This window comes from Lycorma delicatula, chromosome 4 (genome assembly GCF_047948215.1).
Source record: "Lycorma delicatula isolate Av1 chromosome 4, ASM4794821v1, whole genome shotgun sequence".
In the NCBI taxonomy this organism is placed as follows: Eukaryota; Metazoa; Arthropoda; class Insecta; order Hemiptera; family Fulgoridae; genus Lycorma; species Lycorma delicatula.
In genome coordinates, this window is record NC_134458.1 from 142,997,679 (window position 1) to 143,023,536 (window position 25,858).

Below are 25,858 nucleotides of genomic sequence, written 5' to 3' on the forward strand. Positions count from 1 at the left end.
GTCCGAATACAGTAGTCGAATGAAATAATTTCGAGAAGTATTTGTCAACTATATTGAACAGCATAGGCAAGGTAAAACTGGAGGAAACGGTATAGTCGTCGAAATCGATGAGAGGCGTTTTCGGGACGCAAACTCGTGCTGGTCGCCTCTATTCATATAATGGGTTTTCAGTGGCATTTGTCGTGAATTTGGCAAGTCTTTCGTTATGAAAGTTGCTGACAGAACGATTAAAATCCTGCTAATTGTTACCAGAGACAATGTTGATGACGAGAATATATTATACTCGGATTCCTGGCGTACGTATCAAACCGATGTACTGGAAATGGAAGGGTACCGGCGAATCAGCAGTACCATTTCGTTGATTCTTACAGCGGTGTTCATACTCAAGCCATTGAATACTGGTGGGGGTCGCTGAAATGGGGGAATAAAAAACACAAGGGAACTGCCAAACACCACATGGAATCCCCAGTTCACTGAATTCACGTGGCGTCGCATGATAGAGAACGAGAACCCGTTCCAGAAAATACTCATTGCAATAAGAAACACCTGGCCACCGAAAGTCGCCATGTGGCAATCAAGTAAATTTTCCTTGATCTTTAAGTTGGGATAATTAAGTAGTCCGTAAATTAATAATGAATAAAGAAATTCATTTGATAATGCCATCGATTTTAAGGGAACAAGTGGTGGCGCTGGCTTTCAATAAAAATACCTCACAAAGTAAATATTTAAATAGAGTCAATTCTTTTTTTATATTTAATCATGTCTTAATAAATGAACTAATTTGAGCTACAACCGTCGGCGAAAAAGTTAGTAGTCGTAATTAAAATCACTAGATTTATTTGATGTTAATTATAAACTGAAAACGAAATGGTTCATTCAACGGAATGGTTCATTCTTTACCGAGTGTCAACTTGAAGAAGTTAGGCGGCATAACCTCAAAATTCTCAAAGAAGATGTTGTGTTCCCGCAAAGGTTTAGCTATTCAGATTCAGTAGCTGATTTTCTATAAAAAAAAACCATCGTGACTTTTAAATAAGTGAACCTGTTGTGATAAATACATCAGTTATTAATCTTAGTGTAACTAATCGTCGTATATGTATAAAAATCATCATGAATAGTTCTGATTGTAAATTAGGAGTAACAAATATCAAACGGAAAAGACCGGTAGAAGATGCAGATGAAAGTAGTGGTTTTCGTCCGAGGGTTGTTTATGTTATAGATATGAAACTTCTGTTTGAAACGACTAAAATACCCCACATTAAAAACAGAGTAAGTTATCTTAACTTGTGTAGTGTTAGGAAGTAATGCACAATTAAGTGACATTTATGCATATTTTCAGTATCGGATGCTTTGAATTTAACATTATATGCTGTAGTAGTAGTAGTAGTAATAGTTCAGATGTTATATATTTTAAAATTATCCTGTTGTGCTTCTCTGTACTATGATGTCTTGATATTATATAACATTTTGTAGATATATTACTGAATTGAAAGGTATACATTTGTATAAAATAAAATCCTAACCCATTTACATGTCATTCTATTATCTTTTTGTAAAGCTGAAAATTGGACAATAAATTATCATGAAGGAAAATTAAATTTGTTAGCTATTTGCTTTGAAATGAAGCTTGTATAATTCCAATATGTTGCTACCATAATAATCACACAGGTAGTATAATCAGCCCACTGGGCTAGTTTAGTGATTAACACATCATTGTAAATCAGCTGATTTTGAAGTCAAGAGTTCTAAGGTTCAAATCCCAGTAAATTCAAATCCTACGGATTTGAATTCTATATTGTCGATACCAGTGTTCTTTAGTGGTTGGGTTCCAATTAACCACACATCTCAGGAATGGTTGACCTGAGATGGTACAAGACTACACTTCATTCGCATTCATATACACATCATCCTTTGAAGTGATACCTTATGGTAGTTCCAGAGGCAAAACTGAAAAAGAAACAATTAGGATTTTACATCAAACTTTTCTGTTTTTTTAGGCAGTCTGTTTTCATTAAATGAGTGAGAGTGAAAAATGGCAGAAAGTTATATGTTTACATTTCTTATTAAATTTTCAAATTTTATGTTTGCTTTATTTTCACTAGCCTGAACAATTTACACGTTAGCTCTTTTGGTATAAAATTCTTACGTTTATCGAAATTTTATTCTTTTTTTAATAGAAAATAAAATTAAAAATTTAGTATTGTAATTTTTTAGTACGTTGTATTTTATGTATACCTCATAAAATAAATAAAGTTCAGTGCTACTGAAATTGATGAAATTGAATCATTTACTCTTACAGAAATTTTATTTTAATTAATCATATTTTATGATTTATTTATATTATATTATATTTATTACATTCTTTAATTTATGATTTCATGAAATCATAATTTTTAGTTTTATCATTTTCCTACCTAGTAAATTAAATAGAGATAAAAATTTTGATATATTAACATTAGAGAATGGTAGAATCGTTCATGGTTTTCACCATTTCAAATCTTGGTAGTACTGCAATTTTTAAAAATTAGTTTTTTCTAAATCTTAACAAATTTTTTGTTATGGAAATCCTTTGTTCAAGATGTGGTTTTACAAAATGTTTTGTCTTTTTATTTAGTATGAGTGGTCACTCTGTGAGTGGTGTTTTATATGGCTGTGTAGTCAAGAGATAGTACTTTCAGTATATTGTTGAGGTCATTCTTAATTTCCCGCATCTCTGCTAAGAGCTTAAACCAATTTTCAGTCATATATATTCATAATTATGTTGTTGACAGTCTGTGAGTAGATTGAGTTATTTATGAAAAATAAATGAAAGAGAATTTTATGTGGTAATCAAACTTATTCATTTTTAAGGTCAAACTACAAATAAAATTAAAGCCAAGCTGGTAAATATTATTGTGAGTCAACTCCATTGGTTAGAATAATTTGTAAGATGTTTGATTATTTTTAGAATGGTCATATGAGCACAAACAATGCTGAACTTTTCAGATGGGTTGTTGAAGTTACAACTACAAAAAATATTAAAAAAAGTGTGATATGGTGATGGATGAAAGAAGATTAAAAGTATATGAGATTGTTAAGATAATAGGATCTAAAATGAATGAGTGCATCATATTTTACATGAATATTTATTATGCAAAAACTGTTTGCGAAATGGATACATGTTTGCTCACAATTGTTCAAAAATGTAAACATTTCTAAGCATGGTTTGGGGCTATTTCAACGTAATCAATAGTAATTTTTATTTCATTTCATAACAGTTAATGGAAATTGGGTACATCACTACCAACCTGAAACAGTCAAATCAAACTAATAATATCTGATTAAAGTTGAAGAATTTTCCCCAAAGAAGGCAAAAACAATTCCATCAACAGGAAAGGGACACTGACGTTTGGGATACTTATGGCATAATCTTCAGAGACTTTCTGGAGAAGGGTAAAGTGATAACTAAGCAATATTATGCATCTTTTTGCTGGATCAACTAATTGAGGAAATAGAGATAAAAATGATAAAATATTAACAAAAAAGAAATCTCCTTTTTATCAAGACAATGCACCAGTTTATTTTTCTGCAGTTGTGTCAACAAAATTTTGTGATTATAAAATTCTTCCGTATCTTCCTTACTCATCAGATGTACCACGTTTGACTTCTTATCTTTTTCACATTTTGAAAAAGTGGGTTGCTGGAAAGAAATTTACACAAAAGGGTGTAGTTACTATTTTGAAGACTTGGATAAATCATATTATTAGTATGGGATCAAAAAACGTAAGCATCATTAGATGAAGTATATAGATTTGAAAGAAGATTATTGAGAAATAAAAAAGATTTTTCCTGAAGAATTGTGTCTTTAATTTTGCGTGGTCTAATCAAACACCCCTTGTAAACTAAGATAAGTTGAACCATCCTTCTCTGATATTGATTTTATGGCCTTAGTTCAAAATTTTTTGGCTTGATCAGTAGTAGATATATAAAAAAACACTTTTGTCAGCACGTTTACCATATATATATATTTTTTTTTTTTTTTCGGACATCTTTTGGTAAACAGTGTTTATGGTTAAAATAAATTATAAAAAAATTGTAGTCATTTCATCAATTGGATTAAAATCCAGCCCTCTGTTAATAGTTTTGTTCTATTTAGCTGCTATGGGTGTTACTTCATAATCTAAGAAATCTTTTATTGATGATTTCATCACTTTCCATTTAACTTTCACATTTTCACCATGATTTATATTTGTGGAAGAGAAAGTTTGTTTAGGTATTGGCATAGCTTTTATTTTCTGACCAACAGAATTGTGTGAAAAATCACCAAAAATGATGAAAAACTATATAAATAATGCAATTATGAAATTATATACTTAAATGCAGTTAATAGGGCACCCAGATATTGTTTTTAGTGTTGACACCCTTACTTGAATCAGTATTATGCATGTGTAACATGCATAATACTGTATGTGCATGTACTTTATAGGTTTTAATATGATGATTAAAAACTGGGTTATTCTTATTTTTGGTTTTTAATAACAGAATTTTGTTGTTGATCATCTTATTGAATCATATAAATTGAAGCAATTTATGGAAATTTGTGAAGCAACACCAGCAACTGAAGATGATCTTAGATGGTTTCATGCTTCTAATTATATTGAACATTTGAAAATAGAACGAAATATTGATGATGATGATGATGACAATTATACTGATGAAAATGATTCAGAATTTGGACTGGGTAAATTTATTTATTATTATTATCTTATTTGTTAAAATTATTTTATTTAGTCTACAATTTATTTTAATTTTATTAATTTGTTTTAATTATTACTCTGTTAATTTGGAATGAAATCTCTATATTTGCCTTCATATTCCATACCTTGTCAGAATTAATTAAAATTGAAAATATATTATTTTATGGTGTGGTTAATCTGAACAGAAATTAAAATTGTCTTAAACTTAATCTACAAATAGTTTAAGGGTGTAATGTAATTTTTTTTAGCAATCAATATGGCCAGCTTTAACATCTGTGATTTATTTATGCACGCACTCCAATAGTTTTTCCTTTTTTATTTCTTCATTCTAAGAATATATTTTTAATGTGCATGAATCAAAAATGTTTCTTTCATAGTCTTCTTTTGAGATTATCCTGATTTGTTTAACAGATTCAGATTAGGGAATTGGAATGTAGTATTAAACCTTCTAAAATTTTATCAGAGATAATTTTGAATTATTCTAGTGAATGCTAAATTGTGATTTTTTTTCAACACATCACTCTAGATAGAAGATAGTGGAACATGTACTTTAATAAGTATGAACTTTAAATTGTCTTCCCCAGGTGGCTTAATAGGGAGGCGTACAGAGTAGAATTTTAGAATTATTTCTTATCTCATTTTCTATCTTTCAACCATTCATTATTCTTTGTAGACAGATAATTATTATATCCAACTGACATGTGCTAATTTTATAATCTGTTATCCCGGAAAAGAGAACAGAATTGTACACTGCGTTTTCTTACAAACAAATACTACTTATACACTTCGAATTAAAAAAAAAAAATATATAAAAGTCAGTGATTAAAACAATGTTTAGTAAGCTGATTATTATTAGTTTTTAGCATACTGTGTGCATTTGAATTTATGTGCATATTGTATACATATTAATACTCATACATTACTGCAAATCATTGGATAATCATCATTGCTGGTATTATTAAAAAAATATGTTTACTCCTTTTAGATTTAAAATGAGAATATTGTCATTTGAAAGTTTTTTATGGTTACAGGTTATGATTGTCCATTACTAAAGGATACTTTTGGATTTGTATGTAGTATTGCTGGTGGTACATTAACAGCAGCTGATAAATTAATTAATCGTACAGCGGATATTGCTATAAATTGGGCAGGAGGTTGGCATCATGCTCAAAGGTAAGTGGTATTTATAATAATAGCTTTTACTCATTCAGAAATATCTAATATTATGGATTGTGTGTAATTGCCACTGACAATTTTTGTATAAATTATGGAGCAATGGATGGCTTTATTTTTATTATGGACATTGCAGTTTTATAAATGTTGATAGTAAAAGTGCTTGAAGGAACAAGAAATGAAGTTATAAAAATCTAATGTTTGCATGTGAATTTCATAGTTAAAATGTGTTGTTTTTATGGTCAGAGTTATATCTTGTGTAAAAATTTATTTTTTTTAAATTGAATTTGATGTTTTAAAAGAGTTAATCACCCTTTTTAACTCTGAAAAATGAAATATTTTCTTAGTGAACATTCAATCGGTGGCAAATATGTTTCAGAATATAGTGAATCAGACAAGTCTTAAGAAAATAAATGTGCAGTGTATAAGAAGAAATATAATCAAGAGTACATAAAAGAATTATCATGTTTTATTTTGATGGCCAAGTTGACAAATTTCATGTTTTTTACTTTTGTTAATGAGATTTTTAATTGTGCATGATGGTTGCAATGATTACAGGTGATAGTTTTTTTCATTTTTTTTTTTTTTTTTTTTTGTCTTCAGTCATTTGACTGGTTTGATGCAGCTCTCCAAGATTCCCTATCTAGTGCTAGTCGTTTCATTTCAGTATACCCTCTACATCCTACATCCCCAACAATTTGTTTTACATACTCCAAACGTGGCCTGCCTACACAATTTTTCCCTTCTACCTGTCCTTCCAATATTAAAGCGACTATTCCAGGATGCCTTAGTATGTGGCCTATAAGTCTGTCTCTTCTTTTAACTATATTCTTCCAAATGCTTCTTTCTTCATCTATTTGCCGCAATACCTCTTCATTTGTCACTTTATCCACCCATCTGATTTTTAACATTCTCCTATAGCACCACATTTCAAAAGCTTCTAATCTTTTCTTCTCAGATACTCCGATTGTCCAAGTTTCACTTCCATATAAAGCGACACTCCAAACATACACTTTCAAAAATCTTTTCCTGACATTTAAATTAATTTTTGATGTAAACAAATTATATTTCTTACTGAAGGCTCGTTTAGCTTGTGCTATTCGGCATTTTATATCGCTCCTGCTTCATCCATCTTTAGTAATTTTACTTCCCAAATAACAAAATTCTTCTACCTCCATAATCTTTTCTCCTCCTATTTTCACATTCAGCGGTCCATCTTTGTTATTTCTACTACATTTCATTACTTTTGTTTTGTTCTTGTTTATTTTCATGCGATAGTTCTTGCGTAGGACTTCATCTATGCCGTTCATTGTTTCTTCTAAATCCTTTTTACTCTCGGCTAGAATTACTATATCATCAGCAAATCGTAGCATCTTTATCTTTTCACCTTGTACTGTTACTCCGAATCTAAATTGTTCTTTAACATCATTAACTGCTAGTTCCATGTAAAGATTAAAAAGTAACGGAGATAGGGAACATCCTTGTCGGACTCCCTTTCTTATTAGGGCTTCTTTCTTATGTTCTTCAATTGTTATTGTTGCTGTTTGGTTCCTGTACATGTTAGCAATTGTTCTTCTATCTCTGTATTTGAACCCTAATTTTTTTAAAATGCTGAACATTTTATTCCAATCTACGTTATCGAAAGCCTTTTCTAGGTCTATAAACGCCAAGTATGTTGGTTTGTTTTTCTTTAATCTTCCTTCTACTATTAATCTGAGGCCTACAATTGCTTCCCTTGTCCCTATACTTTTCCTGAAACCAAATTGGTCTTCTCCTAACACTTCTTCCACTCTCCTCTCAATTCTTCTGTATAAAATTCTAGTTAAGATTTTTGATGCATGACTAGTTAAACTAATTGTTCTGTATTCTTCACATTTATCTGCCCCTGCTTTCTTTGGTATCATAACTATAACACTTTTTTTGAAGTCTGACGGAAATTCCCCTTTTTCATAAATATTACACACCAGTTTGTATAATCTATCAATCGCTTCCTCACCTGCACTGCGCAGTAATTCTACAGGTATTCCGTCTATTCCAGGAGCCTTTCTGCCATTTAAATCTTTTAATGCTCTCTTAAATTCAGATCTCAGTATTGTTTCTCCCATTTCATCCTCCTCGACTTCCTCTTCTTCCTCTATAACACCATTTTCTAATTCATTTCCTCCGTATAACTCTTCAATATATTCCACCCATCTATCGACTTTACCTTTCGTATTATATATTGGTGTACCATCTTTGTTTAACACATTATTAGATTTTAAGTTATGTACCCCAAAATTTTCCTTAACTTTCCTGTATGCTCCGTCAATTTTACCAATGTTCATTTCTCTTTCCACTTCTGAACACTTTTCTTTAATCCACTCTTCTTTCGCCAGTTTGCATTTCCTATTTATAGCATTTCTTAATTGCCGATAGTTCCTTTTACTTTCTTCATCATTAGCATTCTTATATTTTCTACGTTCATCCATCAGCTGCAATATATCGTCTGAAACCCAAGGTTTTCTACCAGTTCTCTTTATTCCGCCTAAGTTTGCTTCAGCTGATTTAAGAATTTCCTTTTTAACATTCTCCCATTCTTCTTCTACATTTTCTACCATATCTTTTTTACTCAGACCTCTTGCGATGTCCTCCTCAAAAATCTTCTTTACCTCCTCTTCCTCAAGGTTCTCTAAATTCCACCGATTCATCTGACAACTTTTCTTCAGGTTTTTAAACCCCAATCTACATTTCATTATCACCAAATTATGGTCGCTATCAATGTCTGCTCCAGGGTAAGTTTTGCAGTCAACGAGTTGATTTCTAAATCTTTGCTTAACCATGATATAATCTATCTGATACCTTCCAGTATCGCCTGGCTTTTTCCAAGTGTATATTCTTCTATTATGATTTTTAAATTGGGTGTTGGCAATTACTAAATTATACTTCGTGCAAAACTCTATAAGTCGGTCCCCTCTTTCATTCCTTTTGCCCAGCCCGTATTCACCCACTATATTTCCTTCCTTGCCTTTTCCAATGCTTGCATTCCAATCTCCAACTATTATTAAATTTTCATCTCCCTTTACGTGTTTAATTGCTTCATCAATCTCTTCGTATACACACTCTACCTCATCATCATCATGGGCGCTTGTAGGCATATAAACGTTAACAATCGTTGTCGGTTTAGGTTTTGATTTTATCCTTATTACAATGATTCTATCGCTATGCGTTTTGAAATACTCCACTCTCCTCCCTATCTTCTTGTTCATCACGAAACCTACTCCTGCCTGCCCATTATTTGACGCTGAGTTAATTACTCTAAAATCACCTGACCAAAAGTCGCCTTCCTCTTCCCACCGAACCTCACTAATTCCTACTATATCCACATTCACCCTATCCATTTCCCTTTTTAAATTTTCTAGCCTACCAACCTTTTTTAAGCTTCTAACATTCCACGCTCCGACTCGTAGAATGTTATTTTTTAATTTTCTGGTTTTTTTCATAATGAACATAAAAAATTTTGAACTGGAAAGTAGGTTTAAATCATTTACATCTTCTCAGCCATACAAATCTCCTCTTTCGTGTTCGTTTCTGGATTACAAAATATGGATGCATTACTTACAGAAGCCCCTGGATAATCCAAACTAATAAAAATCTGTGGCTGTTCAGATTACATAAATTTGGATTATCAAGGGTTCAACTTAAAGATATAGGATAGGTTGTTGAGGCGAGTTTTGGAAGTTGAAATAAGTGCTGTAACTCTTTATTTTAATATACAAACAATACTTTTATTACTGTATTGATATTTTCATTCTGAAAATGGATTTTATTATTGTTCCATTAAAAAGTTGGTAATTTTTGTCTGTTTCATTGCAGTTAGTGATTTTTCTACTGTGTTTTTCCGTATTTGAGCCAATAAAAGTAGTTTATGTGGTGTAGTGCGGTTCTCTGTTGCTCACTGAATACTGAATACAAGTTGTAAAACATTTCATTGCTTCTTCTTGCTTTATGCTCTTTGATCCTACTTCTGTTTCATCATCATCATAATTTTCATCTAACCCTTGTAATGCTTCAATAATGACATCATCAGATTTAAGTTGGAAACATTCTTTTATGTCTGCGTTAATCCAGTTCGTAATATCTTCTTTTCTTATTTCCGGTTCAAGGTTAACAGTTCTAGTCACTTCTTCCACACTTTCTATTTGTTTACTTAGACTAGTGCCTACATTTTCATTATCTTTAATCATAGAAGGTAAAAGTTTTTTCCATGTTGCTTGAGTTAAAGCTTTGTCAATGAAATCCCAAGCAGCAGCAAGAGAAATCACAACATTTTTCAGATTAATTTTTTTTAAGCACTTTACCATGTCATCATTTTGAGAAATGACTTGGAAAAGAAGGTCTTTTCTATTTTTAAGTTTATTTGACTGGATCATGTTTTGGTCCATTTGTTAGTCTACTGTGCTATAAATCAACATGAGTCATCAACAATCAAAACCTAGTTAAAAAATCAGTGTAGAGAGGAACGTGATAAACACATGGCAAACTTATGGTTTGTTGTAGATTTGGAAAATACCAAATGTAAAATTAATTTTTTTTTGTATTTTCTCGTTTTGAGTTTGGATTACCTGGTATTGTGGATTACCCAGGGTTTGGATTATTCAGGGGCTTCTGCATTTGTCTCCAATGAATTACTGATGGACTATCCCAAAAACTGGTGATTTTTATATTGAAAGATCTTTTTATACATCTACTGTACTGCTTCTTTTTAACATTTATTTGCTATCCTCTCATAGTTTTGTTTAGATGTAGTTCTGTTTTGAAAAATCGAAGCAAAAGCATTTAAAATTCTAATCCTAACTAATTTCAATTTCCAATGTGATACAAACTTATATATATTTAAAACTTAAAACTTATTGTATACTGCAAATTGGATTAAGTACCTAATGCAGTAAAAATCAATTAATAAAATTAAGTATTTTTAAATGTGAAGTAGACTTCATTTCACAGAATTTAGTTTTATTGATCAGACATTTTTTCTTGTTTCTTTTAATTTTCTTTAAATATGTGAATAAATGTTGACTTAATATGAATACGTTAGTAAAAATTGTACTTGTATTCATAAATTTGATATATTAAAAAAAATTATATATATAAATTTTCATCAGTTAATCTTCAGTAGTTTTTTTTTAAATTATGAATTACTCTTGATTTTATGTTGTTTCATACATACATGTGCGCGCACACACACACACACACATATGTATGTATGTTTTATATATATATATATATATATATAAAATCAAAAAATATAATATATATATATGTAATAAAAAAAATAAACTACTGAAGAGAAATTGATGAAAATTTGTACACACATTCTTATGGTGTAAGTACATAATCAGAAAGGATTTTTTGAAATTCCAGGTTTGAAGGGTTAAAATGGAGTAACAGTGAAATTTATTATTTTTATGAATTTCTCGGTAACAATTGAAGATATCAACATAATTTTTGGTGTGTGTGATCTTTATGTGAATATCTAAAATCCAATTTCTACATTTTTTTGAAATTTTAGGTTTCAAGGGTTAAATCATTGAATTTTCTTATTTGTTGAATTCTCGGTAAAAAATAAAACTGCCAACTTGATTTTTGGTGTGTGTAATCTTCATGTGTATATCTAAAAATCAATTTCTGAATTTTTCAAAATTGAACCTTAAAGGGGTGAAGAAAGGTAAAAAAATGTTGAACAGTGATTGCAAATTTTCTCCATTTCTAGCTACACTAAATTAGATATTCAGTAGATTTGGGCTTGCAAATACGCTTCAGATAACTATCTAAAAACCATTTTTGGGGTTTTTGAATTTCAATTTTATAAGAGGGTGCGTCAGTGCATGGTGTGGTGGCTTAACCAACACAGCCACTGCCGCTGTTATGGTATTTGCAACATGACTGACTCTCCCTGCTTCCAGTTACTTAACTAAAAAACATAAAGTAAAAAAAAATTGACCTTGACAGGAAACGTAAGTAACCGTATAGTGTGGGCAAAGCCTTGACAGGGATGTTAATAGATACATGCTATATACTATGTACTCATGTTTGTATATTTACATCTAGATATATATAAAATTGTTTGTAAAATTCCTACATTGATTTAGTTTTGTGCTAGGCAATTTTGTCCTATTGTTCAAGCTAACAACTCTTGATTACTGGTAGTTAATTGAACCATAGTGACTAAATCTTGATTGTTAGCATAGATATTCAAATCTAAATTAATGCTAGATGTTTGATTCGGGATCTAATAACCTGCAATTTTTCCATAGTTAAAAATATGCAAAGTAGTTGCTGATTTCTTTTTTATCACCTTATTTTTTTTAAATCAAGAAATTTTCATATAACTTTTATTGGTAGAAAAAATGTATGTTCCTTATTGTACCTCAAGAACTATGTATATTCAGCTGATTTCCATTGAAAGAAAAACTAAAATGATTTCATTGTAAATTTAATTAAATACTCTGTTAATAACAAAGTTCATGTTAGTGGTACCATTTTATGCTCATAATTTCGTTAATGTTTGAGTAACCCAATCATAAAGCCTTCCCTAAACTTTGTCCTATGCACATGGTTTAAATTGTTGTATTGATAAGTGATTATTAATTCATAAAAATGAATATTTTAAAATTACTTCTACTTCAAATAATTTGAAATACAGTTAATCAAAACTGTATGAAATAATTAATTCTTATCTTGTTATTAATTTTTAAATGTATTGAAGATAAGCAACTAAAATTATCAATATTAAATTATCATACTATATTTTTGTAATTAAAATGTAAACGGCCAAAGTCATTTTCAATGTACCAATTTTTGTTAATTAATAAAGTTAAGAATGGGTTGATGCAGTTCACTGGTTGCTGTTTTTTAATGACTGACGAGCATAGCAGTTAATTCAATTAAAAAATATATATATAATTTCAAAATATTATTTAGTATAAGGAGCTGAACATTTTCAACTACAAAAATTAAAAAATAGTTCAAAAACTCATTGAATAATGCATATTTTATGAAAATTTATCAATAAGCAAACATAACCTAATTTCAGTATTTTATTTTATTTGCCTAAAATGGACATTAAATATTAACAATATGCTTTGTAATATAATATAATAAACAAATATAGTAGCTTGTTTAGTACAAATGTTTAAAATCATTCCGTCCTGTTGTAAATTGAACAAATTTCATTCTTTTAGTAAAAAAAAATGTTCAAACAATATGAAAAAAATCTAAAAATAACATTGTTTTTTTTGTTGAAGAAAAATTTGTTGCAAGCTGGAGTCTAGTACACTGTTGTAGATAATGGCCACATTTTAAAAAAATTTTTACTAGCTACTGAAGAAAAAAAAATACTAATGATTTTAGCTGGTGTAAATTAATTTATCTCTGTAATCAAGCAATAAATTATATAATAAAAGTACGAAAGGTTCTTTTATATAATATTTTATGAATTTATTTTATTAAACTATTTCAATATGTAATTCCTTTTTTAGAATAATCTTACTACAATAGTTTTTAATTTTACCTCAGTTTGCGTATTTATTAATATTCAGATATTCTGTTGTAACCAAGATCAAAAAACTTAATTTCGAACAAAAAATATTTAATGGGAATTAAATCTTTTTTTTTATATACTTGGTGTATCTTATTGAATCCAACATTTTGATTTTCATAGCTATAATTTCATTATCATTCTTATCAGCCTTTTAAAAACGTCATAAAATTTGTAATATTAACCAACCTTCATGGAGCATCTGTGCCTTTCATATGTGTATAAATATTTCATTTTTGTTTGTGATTTTTATATCATTTTTATGTTTAGGTTTAAGTTTGCTATATTGAATCTACTACTTTTAATTTCATAATTCTGAGATCATAATAATTTTCTACCACTGAAAGCCTGTAGTTATAATATTTTTACAAATATTATGTAATTTTTTGTTTTGTTTAATCATGTTATATGCTACATTTGAAAATTTTCATTTTTCATTTTGACTTCAGCAACTTCAAAAATCTCTTATTGTAAATTTTCATGATAACATTATTTAATTCTATGGGTTATGAATTTTTCAATGTGATCTTGTGTTTAAAAATTTTTACTTTCCTGGCATCATAACTCTAGAGCTTTGCAGTAAGAAACAAATTATAGTAATCAGTCAAAAAATGGGATATGGATTTTTTGCATTTCTTGACATTTCATAACCCAAGGACCCCAAAAAACAAAGAAAGAGTGGGAGTAATGTTCATATGTTCCATGCATGTGTTTGAAGCTTAATAACATTTGACTGGAATAACCGATTTGATGAAATTTTGTAGACTCATGTATATGGGGCAGTTTGTTGGTAAAACTTTAGGGTTAATATCTACAGTTGGTGAGGGGTTTTTTAGGAGGCAAATTTCTCAAAATTTTATGAACATAAAATGTACTGAGATTAATATAAAGTGGGGACTTTATATTAATCTCAGTACGTGCTTGCTTGCTTATCTTAACATTAAAAAAAAAAAAAATTGCCCCAAAATTCTCTCTTCCTCAAAAATTGAAAAAAGATATCCTTATTTATTGCAAATTTTTTAATGTTTTTATAGGCATAGTAGTAGTGGTGTAAATGACCCCAAAAAATAATACTTTGGTTGCATTGTGGTGGTGGAGGAGCCAATCAAAATTAAAAATATAGATTTTTTGAATTAAGCCTTTTGGGTTTATTTAAACTTTTAACATTATTACATAGTAACTTTTTAATATTTTAAACTTTTTTACCTTTGTTAACTTTTAATAGTATTACAAGTTTAAATAATAAACTTTTAGTAATAATATTGCAATAACATTTCATTATAATTTACTCCAAAAGAAGAAATCCAAGGTAAATTTTATTAGTGGTACATTTTTTAGTGGAAGTTTTTTAGTTTCTTCTATATTGTTTTTACATAGTAAACGAAGAAAGTTCAAAAAAAAATTTCATGGAAGATGATTTTAGTGAAAAAAATGCAGATTTTTAAATTTTTATTTATTTAATTATATAATGTTAACATTACAATAAAACTTTATTAAAATTACCCCCACTCCAAAAAACAAATCTTAGGTAACTTTTTCATATATAATATTATTTTTCCATTATATAAGAATAAATAATTAATGCCAGGAAGTATTACAACTTTGCTGTCAGATTTTAATTTTTGTGTTTTTGCCTTTTTTTTTTTTTTTTTTAATGAATAAACTCTGCTATTTAAAAGAGATTACAAAAAATGTTGTTCAAATTCATGGACTGACAATTTATTTTAAAACAATATACTTTTTATGTGTTAATTTTTCTAATTTTTAAGTTGTTATATACTTAAAAATAAAGATAAGTTCAAAAAAACTAGTAAAACCTTCCAGTTTTTATAAGACTATGATATGTAAAATTATCAATTTCATCTTAGAATTCATTGTAGAATACTTTTTTTAATTTAGTATTTAAAAAAAAATTATTTTAATTTTTTTTTTGTAATTTCTATCAGAGATGGAGCAGAAGGATTCTGTTATATTAATGATATTGTTCTTGGGATACAACATCTTCTTAAAGTATTTAATTATGTTTTGTATATAGACTTGGATGTGCATCATGGTATGTATTTATAATCACTATTGTTGCTTTATTCCTCCTTTCATACCTAAAATATCTGCAAACATTTGGTAGAAGATGCTCCTTTTTTAGCTTATGAATCCTTTTTCTTTTAATATTAATATATATTTTTTACTTTGATTTTTATACACTACTCTTTGTATATAAATCACTTTTATTTTAATAAAAATTGTGTAAAAGATAATTATTTATTTTAGATTTACCATAGCTGTTAAATTTTGTTTTATTTAATTACCTGTTGGAAGACTTAAAAAGATTTTGGTATGTACCAACAACTTCAATATTACATTGTCTTATTTATGTTTAAATATGTGTTAAAATAAGAATGTCTTGTCAGTATGGTCGTGCTGTGTGACAAAATGGTATACCTTTCACTTATACTGTTGCTCTAATTTATTAGACCAGTTGAAACATGTTTTGTATGTTTTTGTTCCACTAAATTGAATTTACTGTTGATTTGAAGTAGAATTTTCCTATTGTGTATGACATTGTTTATGCCATTAGTTTGGATTTTTGTTTTTTGATATTTCTCATTATACCTAATTTGATTTTGGGCTTACTGATCCCATGAAAAACTTGGGGAGAAACTAACTTGGTAGGTACTAACATCACTTTACAGAGATTATCTTCTCATCTTCCTGACAGTGGCTAATTTCTACTTGACATTTGTTTTTAACTTTTTCATGTGATATCAAAGAAAAACATGGTTAGTTAATAAATATCCTAATAAACTAAGATCTTGATACTTAGGGATAAGTACCACAAAATTCCCTTCTTACAAGAACAAATGAATAACTTGGATTATTTTCTTTTTTTAAAAAATTCATTAATCGTGGTCAATGACTACGTAGCATAATTAATGACTAATATGTAACATAATTAATGTTACAGTAGTGTTCTAAAACAACCCAAGAGGCTTCTGCACCTTGTTTGGCCAGGCAGGTTTATTATATCATGTGCAGATATACTATTGTTTCCAATGCACCCCATCAGTTCACTGTTGATAACTAGCAAGTTCATTAAAAGAGTTGTAAATCAGTAGCAAATCAGCCTTGACTTATCTTATGTGCTTATGGAGCTTTCAGAGCTGCTGTACGGAAAAGCGTAGATATTTATTTGCATGAGCTTATTTTCTAGCAGCAGTCTTGTATAAGATGGACAGGCTATTAGACTGAGACTGTTGATTGTATTGGATTGAGGTTTATTATTTTAATGGAATATAATGTTTTGTATTTTGTAATTTTTAGGTAATGGAGTAGAAAATGCATTTGCTTTTACTCGGAAGGTTCTAACATTATCATTTCATGAATTTGAGCCTGGATTTTATCCTTGCTCTGGTTCAGTAAATGACATAGGATTAGGTAAAGGGAAATATTTCACAGTAAATGTACCTTTACGTGAAGGCATTTCTGATTCACTTTATTGTGCTGTCTTCAATAGGTAAGCTAATTAATTTATTCTCTCTACAATTTGTAAACAAATGAAAGTTTGTTTGGGCACCAGTCCTAAACAGCTTATTTGTTTTTATTGAAACTTATATGTTGATTTGATTTTGGTGTGATCTGAATGTAGTGTATACAGAACTTAAACTGAAAAAAAATTAAATAAAAAAAAATAGTTTACTTCTACTAAAAAAGGATCATTTGTATGTTAAAAAATGTACTAATTTTAACAAATAAATACTTAAATGTTTGTTACCTGTTTTTTTATTTAATTTTAAAATTAGTTGATCAAAATAAGAATTATGGTTGCTTCTCTTAGGATATTTTATGAAAAAGAATTTATTAAGTACAGGATTAATTGTACTAGAGCTGTGGCATATGTACTTTTATTTATGAGTATATTTCTTTTATATCTTTTTATAAGCATGAAAAGCTATAAGTTAATATTCAGCCATTCACAGATCTTTTGTAACATTTCCTGCTCTATGGAGCTGTTGGTTTAAGAAATATTATATTTTATAATGTATTTTTATCCATTATAATAGCTGTTGAAAACTAAACAAAACTATTTCTTTCCTGGCTATATAGCTGTACTGTAAAGCTCAACACTATACTATGTAAGTAAAAGTATACTAATAGGGTCAAATTTTGCATGTCAGGATTTGTTTTATGATTTTCTAACAAAAAACTCTCTTCTAGCATTGAAAAGTTGATTTCTGTATATGATTTTTGTCTATGGGGAATTGATGCCATTTAATTTTGGTCAAAGTGGGCTGCGAAAAGGACCTTATAAATTCCATATTTCATATTTCTACTTGAAGAGTAGGTAAACTTTTTCACATGATCTACTTAGTTACTTTCTGATGGTGTTTTGTCTTATTCAAACCCCAATAAAGGATTGGGGGCAGTAAATGCTATTTTCTTTTTTGTTACTTTGGTTATATATTTGAGTAATTTCATTCAGGGGCGGGGATAATTTTTTAATAAGCTTAATCTTTTTTTGATTGATATCTTCAAACTGGAGTAACCAATTTTGATGAACTTTTACAATTTCTAATGGATAAGGGTCATTGATTTCATTTAGTTTTGGTTACAATTAATCTTAGTGGTAGATTAATATATATGTATCTAAAAACTTATAATTTTACTTACAAAGTAGAATAAATTTGTTAATTCAGTATCTCTTAAGAACATATACTTTTGGTCTATTGGTATACCCCATTTGACGTTAAATTAAAAGGTTGAGGGTAAAAAGTTTTTTCATATGTAGTAAAAATGCCCTTACTTATTGACTAATGCTCTTAAATAGACTGCTGAAGTTGAAGTCCTTGAAGCCAGAGTTTCAAACTCTTCCTGATTCACCGGGAAAATAATGCAACTCATTGCCAGCTTCTTTTTTGACCCAAAAGAAATTTACAATTAATTTTTTTAATTAAATGTTACACTTTTAGCTGCCTTTCAGTGACATTGGCACTACTTTTGCCAAACTACTGTTAGTGCAACAAAGCTGTTGTCTAGATGTTATTCATTATTGATAATTTATTTTAATGATAAGTTCAAAGCAGTAAAGGAGGATTGGTTAAAGGAAATTGAGTTGTTAAGAAAAAAAAAACTGATTACTTTGAATGTAGGTGATGTGTAGAAAAATAAGAGAAGATTTAACAGAAATGAATCCAAACAGAATTCCTTTCAGAAGTACTAGTAGAAAGAAGAAAGAGATGGCCAAACTGCATTGAGAGATTAAACAGTGGAAAATTATCTGTTGAAGTTTTGAAGATTGAAAAAATTGATGATAATCTCCAAGGGGCTCTATTCTGATATAAGAATTTTATTAATTTCTAAAGAATTATCCTTTCTTTTTTTTTATTCACTGAATTAGTTCATGCATATTTCTTAAATTTTAGTAAATGAATACTAACAACAAAAAATATGTAAAATATATTTTTTTGTTATAAAAAAGTGTTGAATCTCTTGTAGTAATTTACAATTACATTTTCAGTTTTATAGTAGGTTTAATAAAGATTATTGAAAGCATCAGAAAAGATGTTAACAAAACCATAAACTTTTAAACACAGTCAGTTCATTAAAAAAAAGAGATACAAAATTTTATTTATGTATTTTTACTTCATTATTTTTAATTTTTGTTTATTTCTTAGAGTTATTAGAAACAAGAAGTGGGGAAAATAAACTTAATAAATAAATGACTATTTGTTAATCATAAGTTTGTTTTATTAATACTTTACAATAATGTAATTTGTTTCACTATAAAAAAGTATTTAAAGAAACATTAGTTTGGATTTATACCATATTATTCATAAAAAAAAAAATAAAATAAAAAAATATATATATATATTTTACTGTTATGTTATCAAAATGCATTTTTGTTTAAGGGTTGCTTGTGCTGTTGAATCAATATATAAGCCAGATGCTGTTATTGTTCAATGTGGATCAGACGGTTTGGCCCATGATCCTATTGGTGAATTTAATTTAACACATGAAGGTTATGGTCAGTGTGTACGTACTATTCTGAAATGGAAGAAACCAACATTATTTCTTGGAGGTGGTATGTTTTTGTTTTAAACAATTCATAGAAGTGAATGAATCATTTATAGATTGGTTAAGTTATAACAGAGGAAAAAACCTAAAAGTAGGAAATTAAACTGAAAGTAAATCAAATTATTAATTTTTTAATAAAAAAAATCCATGATGGTTTTGAAAAATTACAAAAGACTGAAGCTGTGGTTAAGATTGTTGCAAACAATTTTTACTTAAAATATTTCAATTTTTTTCTTCTTTTTTGACAAATTAATAATAAACTCTGATTAAATCATTCACGTTCTTTCATTACTTTTTTAGAGGTAGATCATATTCAGAAGAATTATGAAATTTTAACTCTGACAATTAATCCTAAAGGGAGAAAAACCTATTAATGTTAGCATTTGTTTGTGTGTCATAAAAGTACAGATCCATGTTGATTACTAAATCTACTATAATTGGCTGATATTTGCTGATGATTGTTAGTCAGTGTTATTGCATTCAGCTACTGGAACAGTTACAGTAACCACATGTTTTACTAATAAGACTGTGAACAGATTCATTTTCTCTTCAGAACACTTTAATATGCTTAAACTCACTCTGATGTATGTACACTTTTAGTAGTATGAGTTAAAAGTAACCCTACTCCAATTATCTTCTTCCTTCTCCCACTACTTTCTATATTTCTGTCATCTGAAGAAAATATTTTCCTCCTTTAAAATTTGTATTCTGTCCTTTACAATGATGTAATTTGCATAAATTTTCTGCTACTGTCTAAATATTTAATACATACAAAATTTTTTTAGAAATAATATGAGTGAAACTTATTCCTTCCATTTTTTCTCCACCACTTATTTCTCAGGTATTTGGAAAAGGTTTCCTAATATTTTTCCTGATTAGTTAAGTGCAAGTTACATGACAAAGGGATTAAATTAGTCAGGATTGAAAACTAAAACTTTATTCATTCAATTTCAAATGAACTTTTTCAACAGTACATCTTATCAAAAAATGCTAAACTATCAAAATTTCATAATTGGTTTTTTAGTTTTTTCAATGAAGATATACTGAAGCTTTTTTAAATGAATTGGTTTTTTAGTTTTTTCAATGAAAATATATTGTTGAAGCTTTTTTAAATGTTAAAATTTATCATTTTTATATTTTTCTTGTATGATGACAATTTTTAAGAAAAATGCAAAAAAAAATATAAATTTGATTCTGCTTTGTGAACTACTATTGTGTTTATTTAGATTGATGTCTAGCATTTTTTTTCTGTTAGCTTTAATTTTAGATCTGTAGCAAAATTTGAACTTCTCATTATTGGACTGCAGAGTTAAACTATAATGTAATTTGAAAATTAATATTAAATAGTTTTTATAAAAAAAATTTAAGGGGTTTATTTATTTTTTTTTTTTAATTAAGCATTTGTGCTACAGTTTTTTATTGAAATGAATTTGAAAACAAGAAAACACTCAAAAATGGTTACAAAGAATGTTTCTAAACTGTTAAAAATCATTCTAAAACTGCTATTAGAGTGTTTTCTTGTTTTCTAATTCATGAATTGTTTATATTATCAGTGACAAGAATGCAAAAAGTTGTTTTTTAATGTGTGAAAATTATTTTCAAGTTGATGATTGTGTCATCTAGAGATTTTAAAGAATCCGGTGCGTGAATGAAGGAAGTAAAGGATATATTACGCCAACTTTATCTTTCTAAAATTTGCTATTGTCTTTGTATGAAATTTAACTTGCGTATTTAGAATACAGATGATGAACTTTTCTTTATAAATTGAATTTATGCTATAATTTTTTTCAGTGCTGTCTAAGCTTTATATGATCTTAGGTGATAATAACATTCTAAGAGTCATTGTAGCCTTATTAGTATATTTGTATGTTTAAAAATATACTAATTTTGTTTATAAATCTTAAAAATTGCAATCATTTTTTTCTTTAATTTTAAAACTAAAAATTCAATTTTTAGGTGGTTATAATATTGCTAACACTGCACGATGTTGGACCTATTTGACATCCATTATACTCGACGAAGAAATAAGTTCAGATATTCCTGATGATTTTAATGTAAGTGTAAATTATGTAATTATAAACTAACTTTAGTTGTTATTCTTTGTAAGTTAGCTAGATTTATAATATGAATTATTTTATGATGCTTGATTTCTACAGTATTACAATAGACACTTTTAACTGTTATTAAACACTTATTAACAGCTGTAATATCTCTGTAAAGGATCATGTTTTGATTAACTAATACTACTTTTTCTTTTATAATTTGGATTAAATGTATAACATAATGCAAATCATTATTTTTAAGATCATGAGAAAATGTGAATTTTTAATTTTTTTAAATTAACAAATGAATATTATACTAAGTGTAAAATACAGTGGATATAATTGAAAAATTAAAAGCCATTTAGAATAAAAATATTGAAAATGATTTAGTAATTATAATAAAAATCTAATTGTAAACCAGATAAAAGTTCCGTTGAAAGATTCATTCAAGAAAAGATAGTAATGTTTTTTTTTTTTTTTTTTTTTTTGTCTTCAGTCATTTGACTGGTTTGATGCAGCTCTCCAAGATTCCCTATCTAGTGCTAGTCGTTTCATTTCAGTATACCCTCTACATCCTACATCCCCAACAATTTGTTTTACATACTCCAAACGTGGCCTGCCTACACAATTTTTCCCTTCTACCTGTCCTTCCAATATTAAAGCGACTATTCCAGGATGCCTTAGTATGTGGCCTATAAGTCTGTCTCTTCTTTTAACTATATTCTTCCAAATGCTTCTTTCTTCATCTATTTGCCGCAATACCTCTTCATTTGTCACTTTATCCACCCATCTGATTTTTAACATTCTCCTATAGCACCACATTTCAAAAGCTTCTAATCTTTTCTTCTCAGATACTCCGATTGTCCAAGTTTCACTTCCATATAAAGCGACACTCCAAACATACACTTTCAAAAATCTTTTCCTGAGATTTAAATTAATTTTTGATGTAAACAAATTATATTTCTTACTGAAGGCTCGTTTAGCTTGTGCTATTCGGCATTTTATATCGCACCTGCTTCGTCCATCTTTACTAATTTTACTTCCCAAATAACAAAATTCTTCTACCTCCATAATCTTTTCTCCTCCTATTTTCACATTCAGTGGTCCATCTTTGTTATTTCTACTACATTTCATTACTTTTGTTTTGTTCTTGTTTATTTTCATGCGATAGTTCTTGCGTAGGACTTCATCTATGCCGTTCATTGTTTCTTCTAAATCCTTTTTACTCTCGGCTAGAATTACTATATCATCAGCAAATCGTAGCATCTTTATCTTTTCACCTTGTACTGTTACTCCGAATCTAAATTGTTCTTTAACATCATTAACTGCTAGTTCCATGTAAAGATTAAAAAGTAACGGAGATAGGGAACATCCTTGTCGGACTCCCTTTCTTATTAGGGCTTCTTTCTTATGTTCTTCAATTGTTATTGTTGCTGTTTGGTTCCTGTACATGTTAGCAATTGTTCTTCTATCTCTGTATTTGAACCCTAATTTTTTTAAAATGCTGAACATTTTATTCCAATCTACGTTATCGAAAGCCTTTTCTAGGTCTATAAACGCCAAGTATGTTGGTTTGTTTTTCTTTAATCTTCCTTCTACTATTAATCTGAGGCCTAAAATTGCTTCCCTTGTCCCTATACTTTTCCTGAAACCAAATTGGTCTTCTCCTAACACTTCTTCCACTCTCCTCTCAATTCTTCTGTATAAAATTCTAGTTAAGATTTTTGATGCATGACTAGTTAAACTAATTGTTCTGTATTCTTCACATTTATCTGCCCCTGCTTTCTTTGGTATCATAACTATAACACTTTTTTTGAAGTCTGACGGAAATTCCCCTTTTTTATAAATATTACACACCAGTTTGTATAATCTATCAATCGCTTCCTCACCTGCACTGCGCAGTAATTCTACAGGTATTCCGTCTATTCCAGGAGCCTTTCTGCCATTTAAATCTTTTAATGCTCTCTTAAATTCAGATCTCAGTATTGTTTCTCCCATTTCATCCTCCTCAACTTCTTCTTCTTCCTCTATAACACCATTTTCTAATTCATTTCCTCCGTATAACTCTTCAATATATTCCACCCATCTATCGACTTTACCTTTCGTATTATATATTGGTATACCATCTTTGTTTAACACATTATTAGATTTTAATTTATGTACCCCAAAATTTTCCTTAACTTTCCTGTATGCTCCGTCAATTTTACCAATGTTCATTTCTCTTTCCACTTCCGAACACTTTTCTTTAATCCACTCTTCTTTCGCCAGTTTGCATTTCCTATTTATAGCATTTCTTAATTGCCGATAGTTCTTTTTACTTTCTTCATCATTAGCATTCTTATATTTTCTACGTTCATCCATCAGCTGCAATATATCGTCTGAAACCCAAGGTTTTCTACCAGTTCTCTTTATTCCGCCTAAGTTTGCTTCTGCTGATTTAAGAATTTCCTTTTTAACATTCTCCCATTCTTCTTCTACATTTTCTACCATATCTTTTTTACTCAGACCTCTTGCGATGTCCTCCTCAAAAATCTTCTTTACCTCCTCTTCCTCAAGCTTCTCTAAATTCCACCGATTCATCTGACAACTTTTCTTCAGGTTTTTAAACCCCAATCTACATTTCATTATCACCAAATTATGGTCGCTATCAATGTCTGCTCCAGGGTAAGTTTTGCAGTCAACGAGTTGATTTCTAAATCTTTGCTTAACCATGATATAATCTATCTGATACCTTCCAGTATCGCCTGGCTTTTTCCAAGTGTATATTCTTCTATTATGATTTTTAAATTGGGTGTTGGCAATTACTAAATTATACTTCGTGCAAAACTCTATAAGTCGGTCCCCTCTTTCATTCCTTTTGCCCAGCCCGTATTCACCCACTATATTTCCTTCCTTGCCTTTTCCAATGCTTGCATTCCAATCTCCAACTATTATTAAATTTTCATCTCCTTTTACGTGTTTAATTGCTTCATCAATCTCTTCGTATACACACTCTACCTCATCATCATCATGGGCGCTTGTAGGCATATAAACGTTAACAATCGTTGTCGGTTTAGGTTTTGATTTTATCCTTATTACAATGATTCTATCGCTATGCGTTTTGAAATACTCCACTCTCCTCCCTATCTTCTTGTTCATCACGAAACCTACTCCTGCCTGCCCATTATTTGACGCTGAGTTAATTACTCTAAAATCACCTGACCAAAAGTCGCCTTCCTCTTCCCACCGAACCTCACTAATTCCTACTATATCCACATTCACCCTATCCATTTCCCTTTTTAAATTTTCTAGCCTACCAACCTTTTTTAAGCTTCTAACATTCCACGCTCCGACTCGTAGAATGTTATTTTTTAATTTTCTGGTGACCCCTTCCTTAGTAGTCCCCACCCGGAGATCCGAACGGGGGACTATTTTACCTCCGGAATATTTTACCAAGGAAGGCGCCTCCATTGTTGCTATGTGAAAATGCAGAGAGCCACATTTTCTTGGAAAAAAAGCAGCTGTAGTTTTCCATTGCTTTCAGCTGCGCAGTACTCAGAGGACTGAGTGATGTTGATACGGCCGTTTAAGTCATTGTGACTCACGCCCCTAACAACTACTGAAAGAGCTGCTGCCCTCTTTCAGGAATCATTCCTTAGTCTGGCTCTCAACAGATACCTCTCCGATATGGTTGCACCTTCGGTCCAGCTACTCTGTATCCCTGAGCACTCAAGCCCCCTCACCAACGGCAAGGTCTCATGATTCATAGAGGAGGGATAGTAATGTACAAAACATAAAATTCATAATCATTAAAAAATTAGCACATCAAACACAGTTAATAACTAATATAATATTTTAATAAAATAAAAATAAAACTCTAATATATTATTGATCCTCCTCTATGAATCATGAGACCTTGCCGTTGGTGAGGGGGCTTGAGTGCTCAGGGATACAGAGTAGCTGGACCGAAGGTGCAACCATATCGGAGAGGTATCTGTTGAGAGCCAGACTAAGGAATGATTCCTGAAAGAGGGCAGCAGCTCTTTCAGTAGTTGTTAGGGGCGTGAGTCAGAATGACTTAAACGGCCATATCAACATCACTCAGTCCTCTGAGTACTGCGCAGCTGAAAGCAATGGAAAACTACAGCTGCTTTTTTTCCAAGAAAATGTGGCTCTCTGCATTTTCATATAACAATGATGGAGGCGCCCTCCTTGGTAAAATATTCCGGAGGTAAACTAGTCCCCCGTTCGGATCTCTGGGTGAGAACTACTAAGGAAGGGGT

At 29.6% G+C, this 25,858-nt stretch overlaps 1 protein-coding gene across 2 annotated transcripts in view; it reads left to right on the top strand.

Moving 5' to 3' along the window:
* The first annotated feature begins 913 nt into the window (after positions 1-913).
* The window catches only part of LOC142322949 (histone deacetylase 8-like), a 30,985-nt gene continuing 6,040 nt past the window's right edge, over positions 914-25,858 (top strand). The window contains exons 1-7 of one of the 2 annotated variants that reach the window (XM_075362042.1): positions 914-1,269; positions 4,522-4,720; positions 5,768-5,909; positions 15,432-15,538; positions 16,804-16,996; positions 19,389-19,561; positions 21,511-21,608. In XM_075362042.1, coding sequence (XP_075218157.1) covers positions 1,111-1,269; positions 4,522-4,720; positions 5,768-5,909; positions 15,432-15,538; positions 16,804-16,996; positions 19,389-19,561; positions 21,511-21,608 — 1,071 coding nt within the window. In that variant the 5' untranslated portion in view covers positions 914-1,110. The remainder of the gene's footprint in view (positions 1,270-4,521; positions 4,721-5,767; positions 5,910-15,431; positions 15,539-16,803; positions 16,997-19,388; positions 19,562-21,510; positions 21,609-25,858) is intronic. The other variant, XM_075362043.1, reaches the window with a different exon arrangement.